The sequence below is a fragment of the Melanerpes formicivorus genome, unplaced genomic scaffold (genome assembly GCF_026170545.1).
Source record: "Melanerpes formicivorus ecotype bairdi unplaced genomic scaffold, bMelFor1.0.p_v2 SCAF_48, whole genome shotgun sequence".
In the NCBI taxonomy this organism is placed as follows: Eukaryota; Metazoa; Chordata; class Aves; order Piciformes; family Picidae; genus Melanerpes; species Melanerpes formicivorus.
This window is the reverse complement of record NW_027142400.1, coordinates 1,353,926-1,381,416: the sequence shown is the minus strand read 5'-3', so window position 1 is coordinate 1,381,416 and position 27,491 is coordinate 1,353,926. Positions and strand designations below refer to the sequence as shown.

At 39.5% G+C, this 27,491-nt stretch overlaps 1 protein-coding gene across 6 annotated transcripts in view; it reads left to right on the top strand.

Moving 5' to 3' along the window:
• The window catches only part of BEGAIN (brain enriched guanylate kinase associated), a 168,688-nt gene that overhangs the window by 91,007 nt on the left and 50,190 nt on the right, over positions 1 to 27,491 (top strand). For 4 of the 6 annotated variants that reach the window (XM_068160134.1, XM_068160133.1, XM_068160131.1 and 1 more), the window contains 2 exons: positions 15,088 to 15,249; positions 20,760 to 20,826. In XM_068160134.1, coding sequence (XP_068016235.1) covers positions 15,088 to 15,249; positions 20,760 to 20,826 — 229 coding nt within the window. Of the gene's footprint in view, positions 1 to 827; positions 918 to 15,087; positions 15,250 to 20,759; positions 20,827 to 27,491 lie in introns of all 6 variants that reach the window. The other 2 variants (XM_068160132.1, XM_068160129.1) reach the window with 1 other exon arrangement.

Below are 27,491 nucleotides of genomic sequence, written 5' to 3'. Positions count from 1 at the left end.
TTTGAGGTATGTTGCATTTTTGATATTGCAAAGGAATACAGCAATACTGTATCAGGTATTTTCTGTGGCCAAATACTATAGTTCTTACTCAGATTTTACTCAGGAAAAACTGCATTTAAATTGAGTGGGAATTTGCCTAACTAAGGACTGAACAGAGTGTTTTGTATCTTGCCAGCACTGCTTGATGCTAGTGTTGGGCAACAGTTCTCACTGCTAATTTGCCTGGCTTATTGGCCTTCTTCTGGGCTCTAGATCTGCTTCTCCTGTGTGTTATTCACAGCTTGTATTGCTACTTCAGTTTCTTCTTTGTGCTTTTCATATCCAGCAAATATTTTGCAGCTATTGTTCTGCTGCTGTACAGAACCTGGTATGTGGAACCTGAACTTCAGCCCAGATTTAATTAACACTGTTAAACATGTTCTCACTATGGTGCTCAGAAGGAATTTTGCTGACCCTCTTTCAATGAAGCATGAATTTGTGTAATCTGATGTTTTTACAATGCAAAAATACAAGAGCTTGATTCATAAATCATAAGACCAAATGCTTCTCCATTAAGTCAGACAGAGTAGTGCCCATTGACAACCACCTCAAGGTCTACTATAATTGCTTATTCTGACCTACAATATTCCTGCAATAAAAACAATGTGTGTGCTGTAACATCACCTTGCATTGCACCTTTAATATTGCTTTAAAGATAGATGTCATAAATAATACTTAATTCCAAATTATGCCATAGCCTACTAATATGGAGCAAATCTAGCTAGGTTATCACTCGTATGTCTTATGAGCCATACCTAGCCATGGTTTATCCTCTATTCATGCTGCAGGGTACGAAATTCCTGGGTGCCAACCTGCTTATGGCAACCTAGAATTCTCCAGGGCAGGCTCGCAAAATCTTCACCTACCCTCTGGGACAGGTAACTAATAAGTGATGTTTTCTGAAGTTATGCTTTCTTTCTAACTTTCCAATGTCCATAAAAATGTTTCATTTCTTCATGTCAGTCTGCAGTCACTCATTGTTCAGTTGCACTATGTTTTCTGAGCCAGGGGAATAACAGCAGATCTGTTCATTGTGGTACTCTAGATGCTTGCCTCAGCCAAGCCTATAATAATTATTATTAAGGTATACAAAAACTGAAAGTTATTCAAGAAGCTGCAAAACTCACAGCTGTCTACTACCAGTTTAATATTTTTTTCCGATGGGCTAGTTCTTATAATACAGATACCACAGCCGTGTGGGCCGTTCAACCACTGTTCTTGATTGCTGGTACTTACAAGTTCTTTATCCTTTACCAAGTTTACATTAATAATCAATCTTGTGAAACTAGGATTTTTTCCAAAGTTATAGGTACGGAGATGTTGGGAGGATGGAGGAGTTATGACAGATTCTAGTTTATATTCCTATGTAGCACATATTATAAGTATTGACTCATTTTTCCTTACTTTACTTAGATTCTCTTCTATTTTTCTCCTCGATATACTGTTTGTTCTTTGTTGTTTGAATTAATTTTTAAGTGGCAGGTATGTAGAAGATATGTCATTCACTGATCCTGTATTTTTGGTGACATATGAAACATTGAAATATATTTCAAAGTAAGACATTAATTAGATAAAAATATAAAGACAGACTAATCTTTGGATTGCCTTCTTGCAGTCTACTGATTTCTTTTGAATAATGTGTGCAAATTTTCTTCTTAACCTGTTAATGCAGGAAAGACATATGTGAGATTCTCTTCATTTTTTTTGGCACAATCAACACTTTGTGGAGTGGAAAAAAAAAAAAAAAAACAACAAAAAAACAGATAACAGTCTTGGAAAAGTGATTTGAATTCCTGGGTTTCAGTCCCCTGGAGCCCCACACATGCACTCTTACCTGGGTTTAGATGAGCTTGATGCAAAAATAGAATTGCTCTGCTGCCTGCCCTTGTCAAAACCAGGAGGTGACCAGTGAAGTCAGGGCATCTAAAACTGTTTCTCAAAAATATTTGACCCTGCTTCCAATTTGATTTAATATCTGTGAATCTTTCAAAATACAAAGAAATTCACATAGCCGCAGTATAAGCACTGTTTGATCTTAGATGGTGTGGATGCCTGTGTGGAAGTTCAAAGTCTTAAGATGACATTTAGTAACCTTTTGTAGGGGTCTCTTAAAAAAACCTCTCTTTTTGTACCTTCATCATTCACTCAATGCTCTTATTTTCAAAAGAAAACAAGCTTACATTATAGTATTATATTATTTATAATAACTGGGGGACAACACCACAATTTCTCTTCAAATATACTAAAGCTTACAATGAAAAAAAAAATAAAATCCAGGATTTTAGGTTGGACTACTTAGCCCTTTCACAAATATGAAATAAATAGCCACTGAACGATAATTTTCATTTTCCTCCCTGTTTTTTTAAGAACAAACATGGATCTAAATTTAAAAAAATAATTTAATATTTCCTGAAAGCTAGATGGTTTCTCTCCTCTTTCTTTCCTTGAATCTTAACCACGTTGTTTAGATATACCTATATATTAAAAATAGATCTAGAAACTTGTTCTCTAGTTATATGGAAAAATAGTAGCTTGCTGAAGGAACTTTAAAAATATATAAACATTAATTTGTGAAAATGACAGTGAGTACAACAACCGTCTGCACTTGCAAAATGAAGACAGATTGAAAACAACAAAATTTTGATCCAGAGAGTTGAAAAACAAGTCCCAGTTCACCCAGAATGTTACAGTAGTTCAATTATAAGGAAAAAAAAAATTAAAAAAGAATGTGGCCTGTGTTTAGGCAACCCACATCTCAGGGCCTAAGGAGAAATGTTGGGAAAATCTGTAGTACTGAAGCTGTTTCCTCATTCTGCGTGGTTCTTTGGGTGATCCTTCTGCAGGGTAAGTGGAAGCAGAGGGCTCCTGGGTCCCTTCTAAAGAAGCACCTTCTGTATTGCTTTTCACATGAATAATGCAACAACCTTTTCAGATGAATACCTGATGCCTGACTTGGTCCCTCTGCACTTGCAGAGAGCTCCTTCATTTAGTGACTCACTGTGAAAGCAGCAGAAGAGCTAATGCCAACATGCTGGACTGCTAACAGGAGTTTGGTAGAATACAGTCCTGTTCCCTTTCCTTCCTTGTGCATAACATAGTCCTACACTGAAATCCAGTTCAGCAGAGGGAGCAGGATAAAATACACTTGACTGAACTAATAAATCACAGGTATAGGTTAGGAGAAAGGTTGCATGAAATGATGGTACAACATGCTGAACAGTGAACTTGCTGGAGGTGAACTCATTTATACTCTTGCAGAGTAGAATTCTCAGTTAACAAGTCCTAAAATAGTGTGCTGCAGTGCATAAAATAAAGTAGAGCTCAAAATAATTAGGCAAAGATGACAGATAGCATTTCCCTCTTTTTCTTTCTTTTGTTTGTAACATCAAGTTGATCAAAGATGTGAGGATCATTTGTTATTGTAGGAAAACTAAAAATATCCTGAAGTATTCAAACAAAATAAGTTCATTGAGATAACAGCTGGTAACTCTTATTGTTCCTGTGCAACACCTTATATATGAATCCATATGTAGTAATAGTTTTGCTCGGAATTTGAATTACAGTTGAGAATTCGGGTGTGCCCAGGCTAAGGCGTGTTGTTTAATTTATTAAATTAATTTATTTATTTAATTTCATTTTTCCTTGCATTAACAAACCAGTGATGCATTCTGCTGCCAGAAAATATTTCATAATATCCCTACAGCTCACCTTTGTGACACATTGCTTCAGTAATGTCATACAGCTGCATGTAATGGGAGAACTAAAGGATAAAGAACGGAGACTGCAGTAGAACTGACTGCACCGATGGCTACTAACAGTGTCTGAGAGCTCAGTGTTCTTCCTCACTCTAAGCAAAGCAGCATTATTTCCTGTACTCTTTAGTAATAATATCTGGCAAGCATTGGCAATTTTTTTAATGGCAAGCACACATGGATTCAAGTTAGAGATACAACAGGAGCTTTTGTCACAAAAGTGAATCAGAATGGCACTGTGACCAGATACAATTAAAAAGAAAATTCAGAAATTTACTCAAAGGAAATATTAAAAAAATAAAAAATCACCATGAGCAGAGTTAGAACAGACATCAGAATAATCTCCCAAGAGAAGTAGTGGATTCCCCTACAGTGGTCAGTTTTAAGACTCAGCTTGATAGGGTGTTGGACCATTTCATTTAAACTACACTATCACCTAAAAAGGTTGGACCAGATGATCCTTGGGGTCCCTTCCAACATGGCATTCTGTGATTCTGTGACAAGAGGGAAAAGACCAGTGGTATCTGCAATTCCTGCCAGCTCCAGTCCCAGTCTCAGTAGTAATGCTGAGTTGTCCTCGAGCCAACTGCTTAGCATAAATTTCCTAATGGGAAGTACTAAGCCAGAACGAGTCCCTTGAGCCAGACAAAGACGAACTTCAAATCAGAGTAAAAAGAGTTGGAAAAAGAAAGAAATAGCTAAGGTAAGAGCAGAGATGGTAGCCTCTGTCCGTCAATCTATGTCTGGATGATTTATACCCAATGAAAAAGGAATAAAATTCTTTCCCTACTACTAAAGCACATTTCTATAGCACTCCCATACCACACTTTCAACCTCAGTCCTTTAACAGAAAGCATAAGACAAATTTCAGCTTGCTTCTGGGCAGTGAATTTCACCAATTCTCATTACATGTCCTATTACAAATAAATGGCACAATTCAGGAGGAACCAGATTCCTGTTCCAGCACAGCTGGATCCAGATGAATCAGGAAAGTAAACAGAAAAAAGGCAAAAATGAGACCAGTTTAATATTACAATAACTTTATAAGCTTGAGAACTGATGTGGCAGGCTGGTTTCAGTCATTTCCAGAGGGAGTGCTTATCCACAACTACAACCCAAACTAATCCAGAAGTTGGCCACTCAAAGCTGTAAGGAGAACTGCTGCAACTGAAGGCAGTTTACTCAATCACCTGGAGAGCTCTCTTTGGCTTCCAAACATAAATTGAAGTCTACCTCTAATTTTCTACCTTGATTTCTCAATACCTCACTCTTTTTTTTTCCTCCTTTCTCATCACTGCTTAGTAGTCTGGATTCCCTAGTGAGATACAGTGCAGACTGCCAGGACTATGCCAGACATTGAAAAGCAGGCAATGTCTGTTCAACAGCTTCAAATCACTTTCTGTGTGAGGCAGCCCCCGCCCCCAGCAGCCTCTGTTAGAGCAAGAAGTATTTGTTGCAATCAGCCTTTTCTGTTGCAATCAGCCTTTTCTGTTGCTCTTCTCACCCTTTTATTCCCTGTAACTATATATTGTAACTCACCTTTTCTTCTAGTTAAATGTTTTATGCAAACATACCAGCCTCTGCAAAGCCAGTAAACAGCAGCTCTTAGAGAGATGGACCTTCTTCCAGAGTCATGTCAAGAGTGGAGTCTGGGCAGCAAGCAGTGTGAAGATCCCTTCATCCCCAGGGCTGTTAGGTCTCTGAGACATTCTAGAGAGTGAACTAGACAATTTGTATTCATCTTTGAACTGCATGCTTTTTAAATTCTATTACAACCCTATCTCCTACCGGCTCACCCCTTCATTTTCTAACATGGAGAAACAAGTTGAACTGGGACAGCCTTTATTCAGACTTCTGCAGGATCACTTACTGAACCTAATGGTCTGCATGTTAAGCCATTAACTAAAAGAGTCTAACTGCTGGAGACAAACCAGTTGATCCCTAAAGTCTTTATGGAAATCCTAACAGAGGCACCAAGAGACATCTTGGAAGAAGCTTCTGCTGTTTGCATTATTTCACTTTAGTCACCTTTGGATTTGGACACAAGGCTCTTGCTTTTTCTCTGTGTACTACATTCATGTCTCATATACAGCCAGCCTGATTACATTCAGGTTATTTAACATCAAAAGTGCCTTGTAAGCAAAAGTGGTCATCTTCTTAATAGGAAACAGAAACATATCTTGAAGTCTCCAGATCCAAATCAAGTTAGCAGAAGTATTAAATCAGCTCTCTGAGAGCTGGCTCAGGTCTTTAGCCTCTATGCAGCCTTGTACCAAGCTCAATGATGGTCTAGCCAGTGCAGCTACTCATGGTAGACAGTGCACATCCCAGTTTGTAAGTCCATGTTCTTCCCTCTCCATGAGCTGCTCTGTACCCTTCATTTCCTAGTGCTCTGCACAATAATATGGTCCCTAAATCCATGTCTGAATTCTCACTAACCATTTTGCAGTTTTCAGTACACTTGGGGAATCACAATTGTCTGCTGAAGAAACTTAATTTAAAGTAATAAAAAAACCTTTAGTGTCTATTTCTGAACATTGTAATTGTATGCATGGTATTTCTATTCAAACTAGTCAGAGCCTCAGGTTATGGATAGTACCTTTAATTAAAGGACAAATTGTATGCCTTTATTATCAGCATATTTCACAAATCTTATCATGTTTCCACTGACAATAATGTCATTCACTTGAGACAACTCAGTGCTGACAGCTGCTCCTCTAAGGTTTTTTTGCATGTCAACATATAACTGAATTTTCATATCTTAATCATCCCATATTACAGTTAATATTGAACATTCTTGTTGGATTGATGTGTCTGTGGCCTTTGGATACTTGTTATAGAAGTCTCTCCTTCTGCAATGTCATCCCAATGTAACCACAACATAATTCAATTTTATTTTTAAGAGAGATCTCTTTTCCACTGCTTATGAATAGGTCCAGTACAATATGGACACATTTACCATAGAATATCTCTTGCCTGGTTTGAATTTTCAATGGTACAAATTATGCAAGTCAGACACTCACAGCCTGAGTGAAATAAAGTTATGCTCCAAAATCCAGCAATATTTCTGTTTAAAGGTAGCTGTATCAGCAGGTGCTGCAGATAGGTTCTCATGGTAAAGATATGTCCCATGGCACTTTGGAATCTTTATTGATGATCTGGATAAGGGGATTGAGTCCATGATCAGTAAATTTGCAGACAACACCAAGTTGGGAGCAGGTGTAGTTCTGTTAGAGGGTAGGAGAGCTCTCCAGAGGGACCTTGAAAGGCTGGACAGATGGGCAGAGTCCAGCACAATGGCATTCAACAAGTCCAAGTGCTGGGTGCTGTACTTTGGTCACAACAACCCTGTGCAGCACTACAGGCTGGGGTCAGAGTGGCTGAGGAGCAGCCAGACAGAAAAGGACCTAGGGGTACTGATTGACAGCTGGCTGAACATGAGCCAACAGTGTGCCCAGGTGGCCAAGAAGGCTGATGGCATCTTGGCCTGCATCAGAAATAATGTGGCCAGCAGGAGCAGGGCCCCTGTACTCAGCCCGTTGTGCCCCTGTACTCAGCACTGGTTAGGCCACACCTTGATTGTGTACTGTGTCCAGCTCTGGGCCCCTCAATTTAAGAAGGACCTTGAGACATTTGAGTGTGTCCAGAGAAGGGCAACGAGGCTGGTGAGAAGTATCGAACACAAGCCCTATGAGGAGAGGCTGAGGGAGCTGGGGTTGTTTAGCCTGGAGAAGAGGAGGCTCAGGGGAGACCTTATTGCTCTCTATCACTACCTGAATAGAGGTTGTAGCCAGGAGGGGGTTGGTCTCTTCTCCCAGGCAACCAGCACCAGAACAGGACACAGTCTCAAGCTGCACCAGGGGAAGTTTAGACTTAAGGTGAGGAGGAAGTTCTTCACAGAAAGAGTTGTTGGCCATTGGAATGTGCTGCCCGGGGAGGTGGTGGAGTCTCTGTCCCTGGAGGTGTTCAAAAAGGGATTGGACGTGGCACTTGGTGCCATGGTTTAGTAGTCATGAGGTCTTGGGTGACAGGTTGGACTTGATGATCTTTGAGGTCTTTTCCAACATTATTGATTCTATGCATCTATGAAATGACCCTCTTTGGTGTTTCTAATAAAGTATCCCTCTTCTCTTGTTGAAATTCTGCCAGAATGCCTGGAACCTAAGAGAAGGGCTCTATTATTTGGTTTATGCGTTCATCACTCATTTGGAAAATATCTGAGCTGCAGATCTGGATCACCTACACATTTGTTCTGAAACATGTACAAGCCTTCCTTCTCACAATCCAAACCCAGCTTCAGATTGTTTATTTTGAAAATGAGTACTGGAAAGAAAAATCAAATTACTTAATACTTGTGAAAAGCACCCTACAAAAGCTATGTGTGCGTAGCTGTGTGTATCTATATCTATAGGAAGCAAAGATCTGCATGAAATTTGACAGGCAAGCTGTTCATACTTCAAAGCTTCAAATATTTAACAAACTTCTTGGAAAGTAATGGAGAAATGTGGTGGATGATCTGCAGGAAAAAATTAAAACCCAAACAAATCTGACAAACCTTGGTGAAAAAATTTGAAAGGTTAGGTGAACAAACTTTGTGTCAGCCTGAATTTATAGAAAAATGCCTGTTACAGAACTTGGGTATGCATTTGCCTGGGCATTTGTTTGGGTACCAATGAAGCTGCTGAATAAAGTGCACAAAGGCATTGGAACTTGTGGACTGGACTCTGGGTTTGAGCTGCAGCAACATAATCTATTTCCCCAGTAAAACTAATTTTAGACCTGTAGTTAGATTCTCAGAATTTGAGTCTACACTTTACAATTTGATCCTATTGCCCTCCTAATCAGAGGGAGCAAGCACAGGGTTAGACACAAAATACTGCAGACAAGAAAGACAGGTTTTGGCATTACCCTTTAGAAATGATGACTCTGAAGTTGTAACACAATAAAAACTAGATTAACGCAGAAATTCAATTACTGCTTCATTAAAGTTTTTTCATTAATCTAGAAAACACTTGTAAAATGTTTGAACTTCATTTACCAGCAACTACAAATCTGAAAAACATCATTGAGAGGTCAGATTCAATGACAAAATATCATCTCAAAGCTACTCCACCTAAGCCAGGGTTTGGGTGTCTTTCTTGCAGCATGGACAGACCAAGCAGCAGGCAGATCTAGCATCACCCATGCCAGAATCAAACCGTGTGACCAGCAGCAGAGCTATGGTTCTGGATAATCCAGATCACCAGCCATGGATCAGTAGGAGCTGCTGAAGCCAGAATTCCCTGATAGCCCTAAATTCAAAACAGCAGCTTCATTAAGTAACAACACAGTGGCACTGAGTACCTGTTGGCATCTCTGATAGGTGCAAAAATTCCCAGGGCTTTCTGTCCCCAGCTTGCTGCTCCCTGGAGGGTGAGTTACATGTCAGGAAGAGGGTCCCCAGGGTCTTGCCTCCTGCCTGGCTGACTGCTCCCTCTCTGTGAACCCTATGTCCATTCAACAATAGGAAACAAAACTAGGGATGTGGCTGTTTGTCTTGAGTCAAACAGGCTATTTCTTTGCAGAAGTCCACAGAAGCCTCACACTATTGGGAGTGTACTTTCAGAAACTACTTTGCCATGGTTTGGTTGTTTAGGTGGGTTGGATTGGTTGATGGGTTGGACACGATGATCTTGAAGGTCTCTTCCAACCTGGTTTATTCTATGTATTCTATGTATGTATTCTAAAAGCAAGTACACAAATTTGGCACCATTGCTTCCAGATGCCCACAACATCACTGTTTCTGGCTATCATCAGTGGTATAAATCTGCACTGCATGGCTAGACTCACAGGCAGTTCCTTGGCTCTTTGCAGAGACCCTCTCATGCTCTCGAGGCTCCTTCACAGCAAGCAACTGTGCAGATTTTGGCTTTTCCCTAGGTAAAAATCCTAATTCTTGATTCTGTGATGCTCTCTTTCAGAATGCAACACATAACAGACATGAGGCAATTCTGATAAACACTTTAAAAACATGCCATGGCTCTTTTTTTGCAGGCCTCCACACAATCCAAGCAACTAAGAAAAAGAACACTGTTACCTCATCTCATACACACAGCAATGAGTCAGGAACAAAGGAAGTTATCTGAAGAGACAGAGTTGTCTACACCTGAGCTACTTGACTAGATTCCCTTTGCAACTAAAGGAAATGGGTAATTCCAGATTTGTGTCATCTCATCTAAACATAGGATTCTAAAGTAGGACAGATTAATTTCATCTTGATAGTATTTTCTCATCATGACCAACTGAGAAAAAGAGTCAGAGCTCCCCAGCAGTACTGACACTTGCTTCTGATCAGGTGAGTCTTAACTCACTCAACCCTTATAACACCAGGCACATCTGGCAAAGCCAGGTACAAAACTCAGAGTCTCAACCCCCAAAGCAGATTTCTACTTACATGTTCTTTCTACCAAGGAAGGATGTTTACCACAAAAGAAATTAGTTTGACTTAGAATTTCACAGCTATGTTAACATTTCTGTTTCCTTACCCAGAAATGAGAACCTCTGACATAGCTTTTCAATATTTTTGACATGGGTGTCTATCTTGCCCTCATTCTGCATTCTTTTCATGACTTATTTCCCTCTTAACACCATTAATTATGTTTTGGTTTACTGACTCCTTGATCTGTGTGAAAGAATACAGTCAGTAGATTCAGGGAGAATTTCAATAGTTTAAAAAAATAGTTTGCTCCAGTTTAAAGCTACATCTCAGATTCATCTACAAAGCAAAGCCCTGGGGTATCAAAGAGACATGAAACTGCTGCAGAAGCAGTTTTACCAGCCAGGTGAAGATGCGGAGTCTATAAGATGGTCCAAATATGGGGCAGCTCCACAGACACTGACTGTCAGGTACTGACAGTTTAGGGAGTACCCACTTTTGGGACTGTTGGAGGGTAACAAGCTCTAGAGATCCCCTGGCCTTCAGGCAGCTGAACAGCCCAAATTTGAGCAGATGAGCTGGCAGGTCAGGCAGGTACAGTGAAAATCTGCTTGTTTTCTAGGACACATTCCTCAGAATAGAGCCATGATCATACGGCTCTATTCTGGGTTTTTGTTTTTACTTTCATAAAAGTGGCTGTAAATTTCCTGCCATTCAGCATATTCTTCTCAGAACATGTTTTGTTTCTAAAATTTTACTTCTCTGAATAACTTGTGTTTTAATAAAGACTTACTGCTATATACCTACCATTACATCTTAAATAATCCCATCACAAACCAGGTGTCCTTTAAAAACAGCCAGCAGTTCTTCTAGGTTTGGGAGAGTTTCAGGATCTTCCAACTTGAGTGGAAATGAGTAGAACTTTTTCAGACATATGGTTTGCTGAACGCAAATAACTGAACTTTGAGGTTGCCTGATTTATCTCTTAACCTACTTATTTTTTTACAAAGTTACACCTATGATTCAGTACCCAAAGCATTACGTGAGTGTGTGTATGTAGATTATTCCCCTAAAGCTCATTAGAATAAGCTTGATTTTAAGGAAAGAAAAAAAGTTCAAGAATACAAATATTTCAAAGTGAATTTCAAGGGAATAAAAGGATGAGCTTGAAGTTAAACTCAACATTTAGCCAAACTAGGACCCTAGAACAAGCTTCAGGCTGTCAAAATCTGCCAAGCCATCCAGACCTGAATCCCAAAGTACAATTTTGCAGCTTACACCAGCACTTCCTTCCACCTGAGAATCAGAATTTACTCAGAATTCACATTTTGAATCTTCCATTTCCCCATATAGACAATACACAGGTATATGCAGAAGCAACTTCATTTGAGGAGGTGCTTTGGTCCTACCTAATCTTCACAAAACTGAAACCCAAACCAAGAAGGTACCTACACATGGAAGCAAAAGACATAGTTTTCAGAGGCCATTAATGCAGCTAGATTTGCATTAATTTTATTTTCCCAGCATAAAGCAGCAGACTGGAAGAACTACCATCTACTCTTTTTTGGTACAAATCCTAGTGGTTATAATTTTAGAGAAACAGAAGACTTGAAATCAAATCTCTTTTCACTCTACACAGTTTTGACAGGTAACACCCACTTCACAGAAGAAAATCAGTTGCCAGGCTACAGGAAAGAAAACTGACCACTCTTCTTTCCCAAGATGAACAGAAGCATAGCCAGAAAAGGCCAGAAACAGAGCCAGTGAAAGGTGGTACAATGAAAAAAAATGGGTCCAGATTCTCCTTTCTCTAGATAATTTTGAAGGTTCATTGACCAAGTGAAACACAAAAACTAAGTGATTATGTTAACTGTAGCTGCATTAAATGTCTGAATTAGAATATATTATTTTAAGAGAATATAACTACAAGGGTAATCTAAGTATAACTGTAACCACGCAGTATGTGTAATTGAAATAGAGCACTGTGTTGGCAAAACATTAGACTGTTTCCTAGATCTAAGCTACACAGATCATGTAAGCAGCAATTGTAAAGCTTTTGCTCCTATTGCAGCTTGTAGCAGAGAAGGCAGTCGTATTGAAGTCAGCTCAGATAAATGTTTCTTGGAGAAGGGCATATTGTTCCCAAGTGTCTTGACTAATAAAAGACTCCAAAAATTAGTCTACTAAAGCTGTTGGCAGTACTCACTGGACAAAGGAAACAAACATTTTATCATTTTTTTAATGAAGAATTACTTTTATTATATTTTTAAAAACAAGCAAGGCAATTCACATCACAACACAGTAGTGCTTTTGTCTCTAGGTGATGGCATACTCCTGCTCTGTAGGGCCTCAGAGCTCCCACTGGAAAGCAAGAGATAATTCAATATTTGGTTGACTGAGTCAAGGTACAGCCACTTCCAGAGACAGCGGCTCTGACTGGAACTCTGTTCTGCTGTGCAGCTGGCAAACGTGCTAGAAGACTGAGAAGCTTACAAATTAAATAGATAAGAATAAAAGATGTCCAATATGCAGATAAAAGCTGAGGCAAGAGCAGAATATTTCACCTGAAATCACATGGTAGACCTCTAATAAGGCAGGGGATGGATCCCCAAGTTCATCATTGTAAATCCAAGTAGACTAATGTTAGGGTGCAGGAGGCACTTTGACCTTCATGATAAAAATTTTGCTTGGATCTCTTGGCTTTATGTTTTACCATCTCTAAAATAAGAAGAAAACAACAATGTGAAAAACCTCCTCTCTCCAAAATCTGTGCTTAGTGCTTTGCTTTGTCCAACAGTGTAACTGAAGTTAACTTAAAAGCAAGGAATAGTTCCTTTATTAAGTGAAAGAACTGTGACAAATTAAGGTTCACATCTAAGCCTGGGAAGTCTTTTTTCCCAGAGATGTTGAAATGCTGGCATCAGTCCGGAAAAGCAAAATTAAGCCAATGAAGGATCTTGAGAATAAGTGATATGAGGAGCAGTTGAGAGAGATGGGATTGTTTAGTCTGGAGAAAAAGAGGCTGAGGGGAGACCTTACTGCTCTCTATAACTGTGTGAAAGAAGGTTGTGGAGATGTGGATGCTGGTCTCTTCTCATAAGCCACAGCCAGAGAAGGTTTAGTTTAGACATTTGGTAAGACTTCTATACTGAAAGGGTTATCAAAGACTGGAACAGACTGCCCAGGAAAGTCGTTGAATCACTATGCCTGGATGAATTTAAAAGCTGTCTAGATATGGTTCTTACAGATATGGTGCAGAGGTGGCCCTGGTAGAGTTAGATAATGGTTGGACTTCATGATCTTGCAGATCTTTTCCAACCATGGTAATTCTGTGAAATAAGTGGGAAAATGGGGAAAGAGCCATAACTCCAAGTAGAGGCCACTGAGAAGTGGAGTCTCTCAAGGATCAGTACTGGGACCAGTCTTGTTTAACATTTTTGTTGAAGACATAGACAGTGGCATTGAGTGCACCCTCAGCAAGTTCACTGATGACACCAAGCTGTGTTTTGTGGCAGACACACTGGAGGGAAAGGATGCCATCCTGAGGGACCTTAACAGGCTGGAGAGGTGGACCCAAGCCAACCTCATGACATTCAACAAGACCAAGTGCAAGGTCCTGCATTTGGGTCAGGGCAATCCCAGGTACCACTATAGGCTGGGCAGGGACTGGCTTGAGAGCATCCCTGAAGAAAAGGACTTGGGGCTACTGGTGGATGAGAAGCTCAACATGAGGTACCAGTGTGCACCTGCAGGCCAGACAGCCAATCACATCCTGGGCTGCATCAAGAGAAGTGGGGCCAGCAGGAGGAGGGAGGTGATTCTCCCGCTCTACACCATTCTCATGAGACCCCACCTGGAGTACTGTGTCCAGTTCTGGAGCCCCTATTACAAGAAAGATATGGATGTGCTGGAGCGTGTGACTGGAGCACCTCTACTATGAGGACAGGCTGAGAGAATTGGGATTGTTCAGTTTGGAGAAGAGAAGGTTCTGAGGAGACCTTATTGTGGCATTCCGGTATCTCAAGGCTGAAAGAAAGCTGGTGAGGGACTTTTTAGGGTGTTATGTGGTGATAGGACTAGGGGGAATGGATCCAAGCTAGATGAGTGTTGACTTGGATTAGATGCTAGGAAGAGGTTCTTCACCATAAGGGTGGTGAGACACTGGAACAGGTTGCTCAGGGAGGTGGTGGAAGTCCCATCCCTGGATGTTTTTAAGGCCAGTCTGGATGTGGCTCTGGGCAATCTGATCTAGTGGAAAGTGTCCCTGCTTATGGCAGGGTGGTGTGAACTAGATGATCCTTGAGGTCCCTTTCAACCCTGACAATTCTGTGATTCCATGATTCTGTGAACTTTAAAATTACTATAATATTGATTACCAGTCTCCAGATGAAACAAGATAACATGTCTAGCATCACTATGACTAGGGATTGGGTGGAAGTTCAATCAAATAAGACAATTTTTTTCTCCACAAAACATATTCAAACTCAGCTTACTGGCAAGGAAATATTTTTGCAAAGTTTATCTAGTCTTGCTGCTCCACTGAGATCTGATACTTCAGTCACAGCATGTTAAGATAACTCTAAATGAAAGGTCCCATGTGAAACCAAACTCTAGACTGTATTTTGTATTTTAATGAGGATTCTTTCACAAAATATTCCATTATGGTTAATGAGATATTAGCAACAAATGCAATAGAAAGGACAGATGGGAAGATAGTCAACTATCTAAATCAGAAGACTTTCAAAGTACAGTAAACAAATTACTAAGCATACTTCTCTGGCTTAATGCCAACCTATACTCTAGGGAATCAGTCAAAGGCTGGATCATAAAAAGCTTTTTGGGAGCAGCTAAATTCTGCAGCTGTGGTCTTTGTTTTTCTAGTACTTTGCAAGAACAGAAGGGGGAATTACGAAAGCGTCTGTCGTACACTACCCATAAGCTGGAAATGCTTGAAACGGAATTTGATTCTACACGTCAGTATCTTGAAATAGAATTGAGACGTGCTCAGGAGGAACTTGAAAAAGTAACTGAAAAACTGAGAAGGTCAGTAACTCACTTTTTTAAATAAACTGAGTTGTTAGAAATTTACAAGTGGTTGTGTTAAAGATATGGATAAGTAAAAATATAAACATATAGTATCAGACATACAACATTTATTGTTTGTTGGTTACATGTGTTTTCACTTTGAATATCTATTTCACATATTTGAATATGTTATTACATACCACATGAAGTTATTTACATGTGATATGTATGATGCATCTGTATTGAAAGTAAATAGAAGTATTCCTATATAGGTGCATGCATGACATTGTGTGTAAACACGCACGTAGTTTAGTGTGTTATACATACAAAGGTTATAAAACCACTACATATATATATATACACATATACTATGTATATACAGGTAAATGGCTTTTAATAAGTTTGGCTACTTATTTTCTGTTGTTGCTCTCCATTATACTGATACAATAAAATTTGTTCCTCTATCACTCAAAGCTGAGACTATGTTCAATTCAAATAATATCACATTTCACTTTCTGCAGTAACAAATCATTTGCTTTTTAGTCCCAAATAGAACAGAATGATACTGAAAACCTGTTATTTAACATTGTTGAAGCTGTGGCACATTGCTGTTGCAAATCAGGGGCTCAGTTAATGTTGATGACAAATTATAATAAGTACACACTCCTGGCATTCTGATTAAAATGGTCTGTATTCCAGATTTAATTTTATCAGTGATTCTTAATATTTTTTTGTTTGTTTTTTCATTTGTTTTCAAAACTTCTGAACCTACAATTATCCATTTACGCAGTAATGTATTTGCATTTATTGTAAGGGCTTTCCTAAACTGATTGTGGATAATTGAACTGTTGATTCAGTTCATGGATGAGTAAAAATTAAATTCAGAATAAATCATTCCAGTGCTACACCCGAAGAAATATTTTTCATTCCTTGCAGAAGGCAAAAAGCAAACCAAAACAAAAGCCAGAAACCACCAACAAACTGAGTCAACAAATTGTTTTATCAAACTTTAAACAGAACGAGGCTGTAAGACCTCAAATTAAGCAACATCCTGATAAGTTAAGCACCCCCCAAAATTCATGCTAGAAAGCCTTACATTGTTCATGACAAAGTCCAGCATTTATACCAAACATCAGGATAGTAGAACTGAATTTCCAATATTCTGATGGAACATTGTACCACATTATGAAGAAAACTTACATTCAAAATTGTATTTCAGGCAGGTGATTATTCCCTTGAAGACATATCATATTGGAAGACCAAATTATTTTATGAGGCAAGCTTTACAAATGTTTCTATTGAGAATAGCAAGGCATACCACAAGCTGAACAGCTAGATTTCTCAACCTGGAGAAAGATAATGACTGACAAAACCCCCATCTTTCAAAAGCATGTCAGCAACATGTCCCAGAGGAAAATAAGTGTGAGAAAAAAAAGGACCTAGAATTAGTTTTAACAGTTTATCTCTTGCACAGGGAGAGAAATTCAACTCTCCTAATAAAGAAGTGTTGCGTAAAAATATCCCACGTGTATACTATGAAATATTTCTGTTATTAAATTTCCATTACAGTTAAGTGTAGAATTTTTCAAAGAGGATGAATGACCATCCTTTTCTACTCCTGACAGCCTTTATCATCTTGATTTTTCCAGAATTGCCTGCGGTGCTGCCAGACCTTTCCTCTCTTACGCAAGCAGGAAGGTCAGTGGTCAGCTTTAGGATCTCTCTACTAACACTTAGAGATGGATTTTTTCTTTAAGCTTGGTGGAAGTGAGATCAGGACAGTGATGAGTGAATTTGAAAAATAATAAGGGTAAAGCATAGGTTCAGCTTAGAAAAGTGACTGAAAAGAGACAGGGGATTTTATATACCTCACCATAATCCTTATGATTGGCCTGGCTTTTTAAAATAAACTTTAAAAAATATTCAATTACCAGCCTTGAAACTGAAATTAATCTCCAGAAGTCATACTGGGTTTCCTGCTTTAGACTCTGTTGTCGGTGTCAACTTGGCGAGGTCCTCATCCCAGCTTTTACCAGAAAGTTATTTTAAGACACAAGAAAAAACCTCATACAAACATATATTTAGGATTGAGATCAGCCCACACACAATTGTTTCGCCAAAGACATTTCACAGTCTGAAGGGGTGTTCTGAACAGGAAACCTGTGGCTGTATTAGTTAAGGAAGTCCATGTAACTTGTGACAGCAGAGAGGGAAAAGAGGTTTTTAGAACAAGTTAGTGTTTTAACAGAAGCCTCAAAGCTAAACTACACTCTTGGTGAAGTTCCTTTCCACTGATGATTTGCAGTCTTACGAGTGTGTTGTCTGCTGAGTTAGAGCATAGGCATGTAGTGTTTGATAAGTTCAGAATACTTTTCATCACCTAATTCGGTCAAGACTCTAAATATTGACTTACTGTATGCACATATATGTACCAGGAGTCCCATGGGCTTTCACCTAATAATATGAACAACACAAAAAGCTATCAAAAATGATAATAAGTTATAGAGTTTGTTCCTAAAACAGTTTCACAGGTTAGAGAAGCTGATTTACAACATTAAAATGTTTCATACGTCACAAGGTTCAGGCTATCCAGGCTTTTCTGCAAACAGGTTTAAGTTACCGTTTGCCCATGTGATCATTTTCAAACTGAAATAATTTTCCCTAGTTCTCCTCTATTTACAGTGTTGCCCAAAGACTGATTTGATTGCTTTGCTCCTCTTTTATATCTTAACACTTTCTTCCATATATTTCTGGGTCTATTTCTCTCCTTGCAACCCACTCTTGCTGACACCTCTTTTGGCACAGTGGATTTCCATTTTGGGTTAATCCGTATATTTGCATGTGTATGCGCTTTTGTGTATGTGCACATGCCTGTGCTAATTTTGACTACCTTTGCAAACTATTCTCAATAGAAACACTTTCTGAAGCTCAGTATACAACTGACTGTGGATTTTTTTATTATTTTTAGATTTGATTGGGAAGTGGTTAATTTTTCAGTGCAAAATGAATGTGTTACAGAACTAGAGTTTATGGGTTGCTTTCACCTAACCATAGATCAGGGGGAAATTTGATGGGCAAAGACAAAAGAAGCTGCAGAAAAAGAAGCAGACTGTAATAAGCTCATGCAAAACTCCTCTACCATCTACAATATGGAAGTATGGCCAACCAAGAGCATTGTATTAGTGGTAACCAATCTTCCAATTATCCACGTCAAGAGAAAGACAGTGTTGACAGAAGCTGATGAGCAAACCCAGTGATGTCTTGCCCCCCTCATAAGCCAGATGAAAAGTTCTGAACCAATATTTTTTAATTCTTTCAGGAATTTATGCAGATGCTTTTGAACTCAAACAGACTTTTAGGAAATTTTAAGTGCTAAAACTTCACACTGATTTTACTCCGTCTGCAGCTGAGCCACAAGATGCCTAAGTGCAAAGCATGTTTGGCCTATTCTGGTTTGCCTTACTAGACAAAAGTGGCAGACCATGACAGACAAGGTACTGGGGCACTGCAGGTCTCAGTGAGAGGCCCTATATTTGTCTATACCCTTCTTTACTGTGCTACAGCATGCAACATTACCAGCAAAACTGTGTTAGTACTGAGTAACTGCCTGCAGGCAAAGCCAGTTTAAGCCTCATTGCTTCTACTGATTTACCAATATCATCTTTGCCTTCGCCTTTTCAATGAAAATCTGGGTACAGGGTACCCTAAGATTTCTCTCTGTTGTGTTGATTCTGGGTAAATAGCTGTGAAAATCCCCAGTACAATTAGAGCTTCAGAAATAAATGTCTAAGCAGAGGCTTAGAAGTAAATGCTGCATCTAACAAGAGTATGAAGAGATCTATAAACTTCAGTGAGTCCTTTAAGTCACCTGGACATTTACACAATGGCACTGTGAGAAGAGGTGACTAATGTTTGTGCTGTAGGTTAGTACAAGGCTCATAGATTTTCATCCCATTTGGGTCACCACCTTAGAAAACATCTTTTACCATGGATTCTCCTTACGGGGAGGAATCTTTGCTCAATAGCTCTGTAAAATGTACACAACACTGATACTGCCCCCCCCCCCCCCCCCCCCCCCCCAGGCTCACAATGCACATTTGAAATGGTTGCCCTGAGTCGGGGCTGTCTCTCTCTACCCCTGGGAGACTCAGCCATGGGGATGTCATTATTTATGCCCACACAGTAGCCGTCCCTGGCACAGAACTCTCCTGGGTCTGTGTGACAGATGTTACAGTATTAGTGGGAGCTCCAGCTGGAGCTCTCAGTGCATCTCAGTGGGCACCACTGGCCTGTCCTTGAACAGAGAATTTTGATCATTTATCTAGGAAGATAATCTCAATGTCAATAGAAGCAGGGAGAGACACTTCACTGCTAGGAATGGTTGACCTGGACTTCTTGATTCATAGCCATGACATGGTTCAAACAGAGGTCTTCATTTTAATTTCAACAACCACTGGTAATCACACAATAAGCCAAAAAGTCTCTTCCTGATCATCAGGAAAATTAAATCCAGATCCAGGCTTCTCAGAGGAAGTGGCTTTTTGTGGAATTAACATATATTACATCTGAGTTCACTCTTACAATGAAGACACCTGCCCATTACCTAAAATCAACTGACCACTGAAAATACTTCAACCTATTGACCCAAGATTCCCAGTAGAAAAATATAGATGTATTCAGACAAACCTTTCCCAACTGAACTTCTAACATTTGCTTCACAAATGTTATACATCCTGCTGAAGTAATACATGCAAACAAGAACAAATAACTACCCATTTTATCTTCTGTGAAAAGGAGGGCGGTGCTACTACAAAAATTGTTTTTTTCCCACAGGCTGCTCCTTACAATGTCAAGGTTAACATATAAGCCGTCTAAAGGTGTATCGCTCTGGAAAAATCAGGGAAGTCTCATTTTGTGAATCTGTTCTGCCCCTTGGTGCAGACAAAAATAAATACCCACCTTTTCCTGGCTAGAGCTATCTTAATGTATTTCCTGAAGAGGGTGTGTTTAGCTGTTGGGAATAAGCAATTCCTTGAACTTGTGTAAAAAAAGAAGGAATATTCTCCTTTAAGTCATGTTACAATGCTCATGTGTTAGTTTTGTTACAGTCATGCTGCAATTCCCCATGTTGAGAGCTCCATATATTTTCTTTTCAAGCTTCCTATCTGACATAGTATTCTTGAGACTAATGCAAATCTACAGTTGAGACTAATGCAAATCTACAGTCTCTTTGTGCAAGTTCCCATGCTGCAATGAATGTCTGCACAGAAGTGCAGAACAGCAAACATCTTTTCACTTCTTGATGAAATTTGCCATTCAACATAGTAAACAAACATGACAAAGAAGGTTTGCTTGGGCAGTAGGTGGTACTTCCGTTCCAAGGGCAGCCAATGACTTGTGAGAGGAGTGATAAGAAAATAGATTTCAAGTAGTGCAAGTCATGGTTTTTCACTGATATGGAAATTACAGGTAAAAAAAAAACCATGAAAAGCAATATGCTCAATTATATGATAACGTCTCTGTTTTAGGATACAAAACAATTACCTAGCCTTACAAAGAATTAATCAGGATCTGGAGGATAAACTTTACAGAATGGTAAGTTATCATAAATTACATTTATTTATTTATTTATTAATATTAAATGTGTTTTTATGGTTCTTAAGTCATAGGAGAAATTAATATGTAGCCATAACAAAAAGAAACAAACAAAAAAAAAAAATCACGTTTCAAATGCAGAAATACAGTTTGCTTTAAAAAATTATGGCTTTATCTGTCCCATGACCTAGAGCTCAAGCTGTGTAGGACAGCATAACTCCAATTTAAATGAAGATGGCACTGGCTGATGATCTGGCTGAGGAATTTGTACCTTTAATATAATTCTGGTTAATTTAGTTAATAAATTCATGGGTTTAAAATATGTTTTCATCAAGTAAAAAATTTAAATAAGGTAACTGAGGGTTTTCTCATGTTGCTTAGATACTTTCGCTCAGGTTTTAACAGACTGTGGATGATCTGAGTTTTATTTGCTGTTTAAAACTATCAAGCTCAGTGTATTACTTTCCAGTGTACAAGTGTCTGCCACTGCAATGTCAATGTCACTGTCACAGGCCAGTTAGAAACTGAGGAAAACTACCATTCAGAGGCTTCACACACCACTCATTCAAAATAGTTTGGTGTTAAAAAGAAATAGCAATGCCTTTAGTGCCCTGGCTCATTGCTAATGCTGCTGGGACATCATATTCACTATAAGGAGAAAAATTACAGGGAAAAGTTTAAAGAGGAAAAATTACAGTTAAAATTTTCCATAGTTTTTCAACTCATGAGGACAACTTGAGTTGTTTTCTGCTTCTTCTTCCCAGCCCCACAGCGAGCATGACCCTTGCAAGCACAGTACACATGCATAAACACACTGTTTATAGGTCCAGACAGAGTCCTGATGTACAGCTATAAGTGTGCTAGGATAAGCTCACATGTTACGCAAACCTAGATGTAACATTTGCATAGGTGGGCAGCTTAGAATGAGGGGAAGAGATTGTGTTTTGAAAGTAAATAGAGACTATGGCAACATGCTGGAAAGACTCCAGCCTTTACCAAGAAATGGGAAACACATTTTTTAAATTGCCCTCATTCTTATCTCAGGGGTCTGTTTAAGTAGCTGGCAATGAATAGGGCACTGATGCTTTTTTTAACTGACTGACAACAGGGCAGCAAAGTTTCAGCTGGATTATAATGCTTGTCATAAATATATGTATAAACACTGTACAAGCATCAATAACATTTGATCTCAGTTATTGCTTTTTAATTTCTCCACTTCTCCTTTGTTATGTTATTTTTCCTTTCACTCAAATAATTTCAGGATTTTGTCTTCCTCTGTGGCCTTATATATATATATATGCACTACAAAAGATAAATAAAATAGGGGCATTCTGACTAGTAAATGAAATTAAAATATTAGAAACATAGAAAAAAGAATTCCAAAAAAAATCCGTGCTTTTTTATCAGGCTTTTCAGATCAAACCAGAGTATTTAAACCGCTGTTCCAGCATCCACTTAAAACTCTGAGAAATCATTTCAGAGCAGAGCACATAAAGAAGAAAGACTGCTTCCATGGAACACTGTACCTTTTCTTATCCCACTAATATGATAGTCATTGAAGGTAGCTTTAGTGGCTTGAAGAAGATCAAGCAGGCTCTGTGCACCACTTGACTCCAGATTGCTTTGTCTTCTGAAGCATTGAAATTGAAGACAAAACAAAACTGAAAATATGTCAAATAGAAACTGTATTGAAAGCAAAATTATGAGGAGATTAGTAGCATATTTGATTTAGATAAGTCAAGCCATTTGATTTTCAGGCTATTCCAAAACCCCTCAGTTAAATAAAAGCAAAACACAACAACAACAAAACAACAAAACAACAGAACAGACACATAAAATAATCCCAGCCCTCAATTAAAAGACTTGATTAAATAACAGCTGATCTGCTTCATTAACAGGTTATGGTGGAGTGGGCTCTTGCATACTTTTCTCTCACTTTCCTGCTTGGGAGGAAGAGATGTGTTTATGTTTGTCCAGTTTAGTCACTTTGAAATTTCAAAATCAAAAGCCTTTGATTTCTCTACTCTTATATAAATCCAAACCATATGTTTACTTTCTCCCTACCTCCCCAAACCCATCTTTCTATATACACATATCTATGTAGACATATATATATACACACACAGTCAGTTATACAAGTTTTGACCATTTAATGTGTCCAAATGCAATAAATAAGGAAAATAAGAATTCTGGGGAAGTGGTCCCTTGCTCCCCCTACCTGCAGATGACCTGGGAGGCTCCCATGAGGCCACTTTCTCCCTGCACTTACAGGTGACCTACAACTCCCTCTCTTCCACTGACCTGCCCCAGCTCATCACAGTCAATCTAGGACTCCACCTTGGCCTCCCTCTTCTAATATTTTTGAGTATCTTGAATGTTAGTCTTTCATGCCTACTATTGGTATAAGAGATATAAAAAATAATCAATTCATCAGCAGTGACAAAACAGAAGCTGAAGTATCAGGTATTTTTCTTTTAGGCTCTGCTTTCTTTTTAATTATAATCTATAAAATATTTTCAAATACTTGAAAGCACACTCCTAATCACAGCAAACGGTATCCTGTTTAAACCTCTGTGATATCAGAACCCAAAATAAATGTATAAAACAGAAACTAAGGTGTCTGTGTTGGGTAAGAGCTAAAAATACAATCCTGTAATCAATGAAAAGTTTTGTGTATTTAACTGGGCAAGGCCAAACAAACAGCACAGCAGCAGGAGATGTAGCACAGAACCAAAATTCCACTGCCACTACTCATAAAACCCTTCTTCTTATTCAAGGTCTTTAAGTGGAGATTTATTTCATCTTTTAAGCACTGGCTAAATAGCTGAACGTACAGGCTATCTTCTTAAATATTTAACTTGTTAACTCTTTTTTTCCTTTAAGGTGTCGGAAAAGACTAAGCAGAGCCCTCAATTTTTTGCACTGCCATAGCACTGTTTAATTAAAGAACTTTTTCTAATATCTAGTTCCAGTAGTCTTTACTTTTCCTTATGCTTGTCTGAGTTTCCTGAGGATGGTCTGCCACAGTCTTGTTCCTCACAAACAGTAATCCCAAATAGATTATGGAAGTCATCCCAGCCACATGTTAAGAAATCTTTTATATGATATTAATCCAACTGTATCATTCATATGATCCTCACTGGATTTAAGCAACAAAATTTTAGAAAGTTTCCAAAGTTTTAAGGCTGTCAGTTGCAATTAGTTCCGTCATTCTATCTTTAAAGCTATAAGCCAGATATTTAATGGTATATATATTCTGGAAGAATGGATACCTAACAATAGCTGCTTAATAAACCTACCTGCCAATGAAAATCACACCCATTTCTCCTCCTCCATCTGCATTTTGAATGTTCTTAAAAACTTGATCACAGAAATCTAGCTGCAAAGTTATTCTCCAGAAACACCCTAAAATAAGTCTTTTGCAACAAGAAAGAGTTTGACAGACTGCTCCAGAGTATAAGCTCTCTTCCCATGCAACATCCTTCAAGAAGCCAGAATGTAAGACTCTGTTCTATCTAAAATGCATGCTATATTTCTCTAATACAAAACACACAGGCAACATGGAAGGTAGATATGCAAGGTGACATCCTTCTGGTAAAGAACAGTGTCCTCTGATGACCATGGAAACCAGCAGATAGATCAACATAGCCATTCTGCAGATCCTTAGTCCACCATACCGCTTGGTTTACCAACCCATATCACTCAAGCCTTCTGCCAAACCAACAGCTCTCATTCTTCAAAGTATCATCCTCAGTGCTATTGGTATTAAAGAAATAAATTGCTTTCTCCTCCCTCAGTTCCCATTCAGGACCTTTCAGGAGCACAGCCAATATCAAATTCTTTCAGACATCAGGAATGTGATTGGACTACTATGGTCTGGTGTGCCAGAGGTGCTGGATACTGGCTCCACTAGCCCTGCAAACCTCCCTTGCAGCAGCCCCAGTCACTGGGGCTTTGGCTTCTCCACTGCATCATCCCTCTGCACACTGAGCATTACACATTTTATCACCTGTCAAGATGAAAACCGTTAAATCACATTAGTACCTGATTTTTCATTTTCATTAAGGCAGGCTAGGGGGGATGTGACTCAGCTATAAATTTGGAAGGAATGATTATATAAACCAGCTATAAAGAGGAATTTGTGTTAAGGACAATCAGGTCTGAAATGCTGCACTGATTTTTATCCTGTTTCTTCCTCTGCCTATGAGCTGGAAGAGGACTGAGAGGTACAGGGAATATTTTATGCTCTATGTTATTATGAGGTACTTATCCAGCTCTTGAATATCTGGAGCTTTACAGTCTGCTGGCCGTAATATACACCTAAGCATCTCCAGCTGGGGAAATCCAAAGATGAATTACATATGAGCTGGGCAATTTTAAGTGGTGCTCTAAGATTTTGTGTCGTGGGAATCTTATTTTAAAGGAAGTGGCCTCCTGGGTGTCCAGGCTAGGAAGGTAAAGAATATGGAAAGTGGCAAATAATACAAAGAACAATTTTAGTTAAGCTGGCAAGCCCAGCACTTTGGCTTTGGAATTTAAACCACTCACTAGATTGCACCTGAGACTCCTATGACAGCTATCAGTCACCCCCCAGTATGGTTTAAATCAATAAGGGCAAGATGAAGGCAATGGAAAAAAAGCCTAATTCTAGCACAAACCTAAGGAAGGCAGAAGCGCAGCATATCTAGGTTCCTGCATGGAGCACAACAGCTTTGACAGTGACTTCAAATTGAGTGGTTTAAAGCATATCTTTTAAGTGTTCTTTCTTTTATGAAGAATAACTTGTTTCGCCTTTCCCCCTCCCCTGTCCCTACTCTGTGCCCCATGAAAATCAAGTAGAGATGACCTAAATATACTTAAAAGGATTTGCATCCCGAAGACATGAAAAGTTTAGAGTCAGCTCAACCCGGCAGGCTCATGTGCTCATATTCAGTGAAGACAGCTGTGAATTTCAAGAGAAATTCATATGAGTTGGTTAGTTAAGAGAGAAGGTCCAGGTTTTGTGGACTAAAACTGAAAAACAGCATTTCTAAGGAAGGAAGTGACCATAAATGTCACAGAGACAAGTCACTTACAAAAATAGGAGTTGAGTCTAAGGGGACTTTAGGCTTCATCTTTTTATGTTTACAGAAGTTTTGTGCTGAAGATCTCCATTTCTAACTCTTTTCACACTGTTTTCCCTGGAAAGAAAAATATATAAGGCAAACAGGACAAACAGGGCCAGCCTTTTAAACCTACACACATTAACGCCTGTAGCAACTACAGAGGTTCAGACTGAGTATATGAATTTGTTTTGCAATAAAATAAAAGAATCCTCCTGGCTAAGCTGGGAGCATGACTCCACCTTGCATGAGCACACAGGCTTTCAGACCACCTCATTCCTTTCTCTCTGTCTGAACAGAGATTCGTTTCTCATTATTATTTCAATGGACAAGCATACACTCTGCTGGATCGAACACTGGCTGGCTCAATGAGCCCAGAGAACGGTAGTGGATGGACTTACATTCACTTGGTGGCTGGTCACAAGTGTTTCCCAGGGCTCAGTGCTGGGCTGCTCCTGTTAATACCTTTGTTAATGATCTTGATGTGGAGACTGAGTGTACCCTCAGTAAATTTGGCTCCAAGTTAGGTGGGAGTACTGATCTGCTGGAGGGTAGGAAGGCTCTTCAGAGGGACCTGGAGAGGCTGGATCAATGGGCTGAGGCAATCATATGGGCTTCAACAAGGCCAAGCATCAAGTCCTGCACTTGGGCCACAACAACCCTGTGCAATGCTACAGGCTTGAGACTGAGTGGCTGAAAAGCTGCTCCACAGAAAAGAACCTGGGGGTGTTGATAGGCAGACAGATGAATATCTGCTGCTCAGGTGGCCAAGGTGACCAACAGCACATGCGGGCCTCCATCAGCAACAGTGTGACCTGTAGGAGCAGAAAAATGTTGTCCCACACTACTCAGCACTGGTGAGGCCAAACCTTGAGTACTGTGTTCAGTTTTGGGCACTGCAATATAAGAGAGACATTAAAGTGCTGGAGTCACAGAATCACAGGATCACCAAGGTTGGAAGAGACCTCAAAGATCATCAAGTCCAACCTGTCACCACAGACCTCATGACTAAACCATGACACCAAGTGCCACGTTCAATCCCCTCTTGAACACCTCCAGGGACAGTGACTCCACCACCCCCCCCGGGCAGCACATTCCAATGGCGAACGACTCTCTCAGTGAAGAACTTTCTCCTCACTTCAAGCCTAAACTTCCCCTGGCGCAGCTTGAGACTGTTCTTGTTCTGGTGCTGGTTGCTTGAGAGAAGAGACCAACCCCCTCCTGGCTACAACCACCTTTCACAGTATCACAGTATCACAGTATCACAGTATCACTTAGGTTGGAAAGGACCTCGAGGATCATCGAGTCCAACCCATCAACATAGACCCCATGACTAGACCATGGCACCAAGTGCCACGTCCAATCTCCCCTTGAACGCCTCCAGGGTCGATGACTCAACCACCTCCCTGGGCAACCGGTTCCAATGCCGAATGACTCGCTCGGTGAAGAATTTCCTCCTCACCTCGAGTCTAAACCTCCCCTGGCGCAGCTTGAGACTGTGTCCCCTTGTTCTGGTGCTGGTTGTCTGGGAGAAGAGGCCAACCCCCTCCTGGCTACAACCAC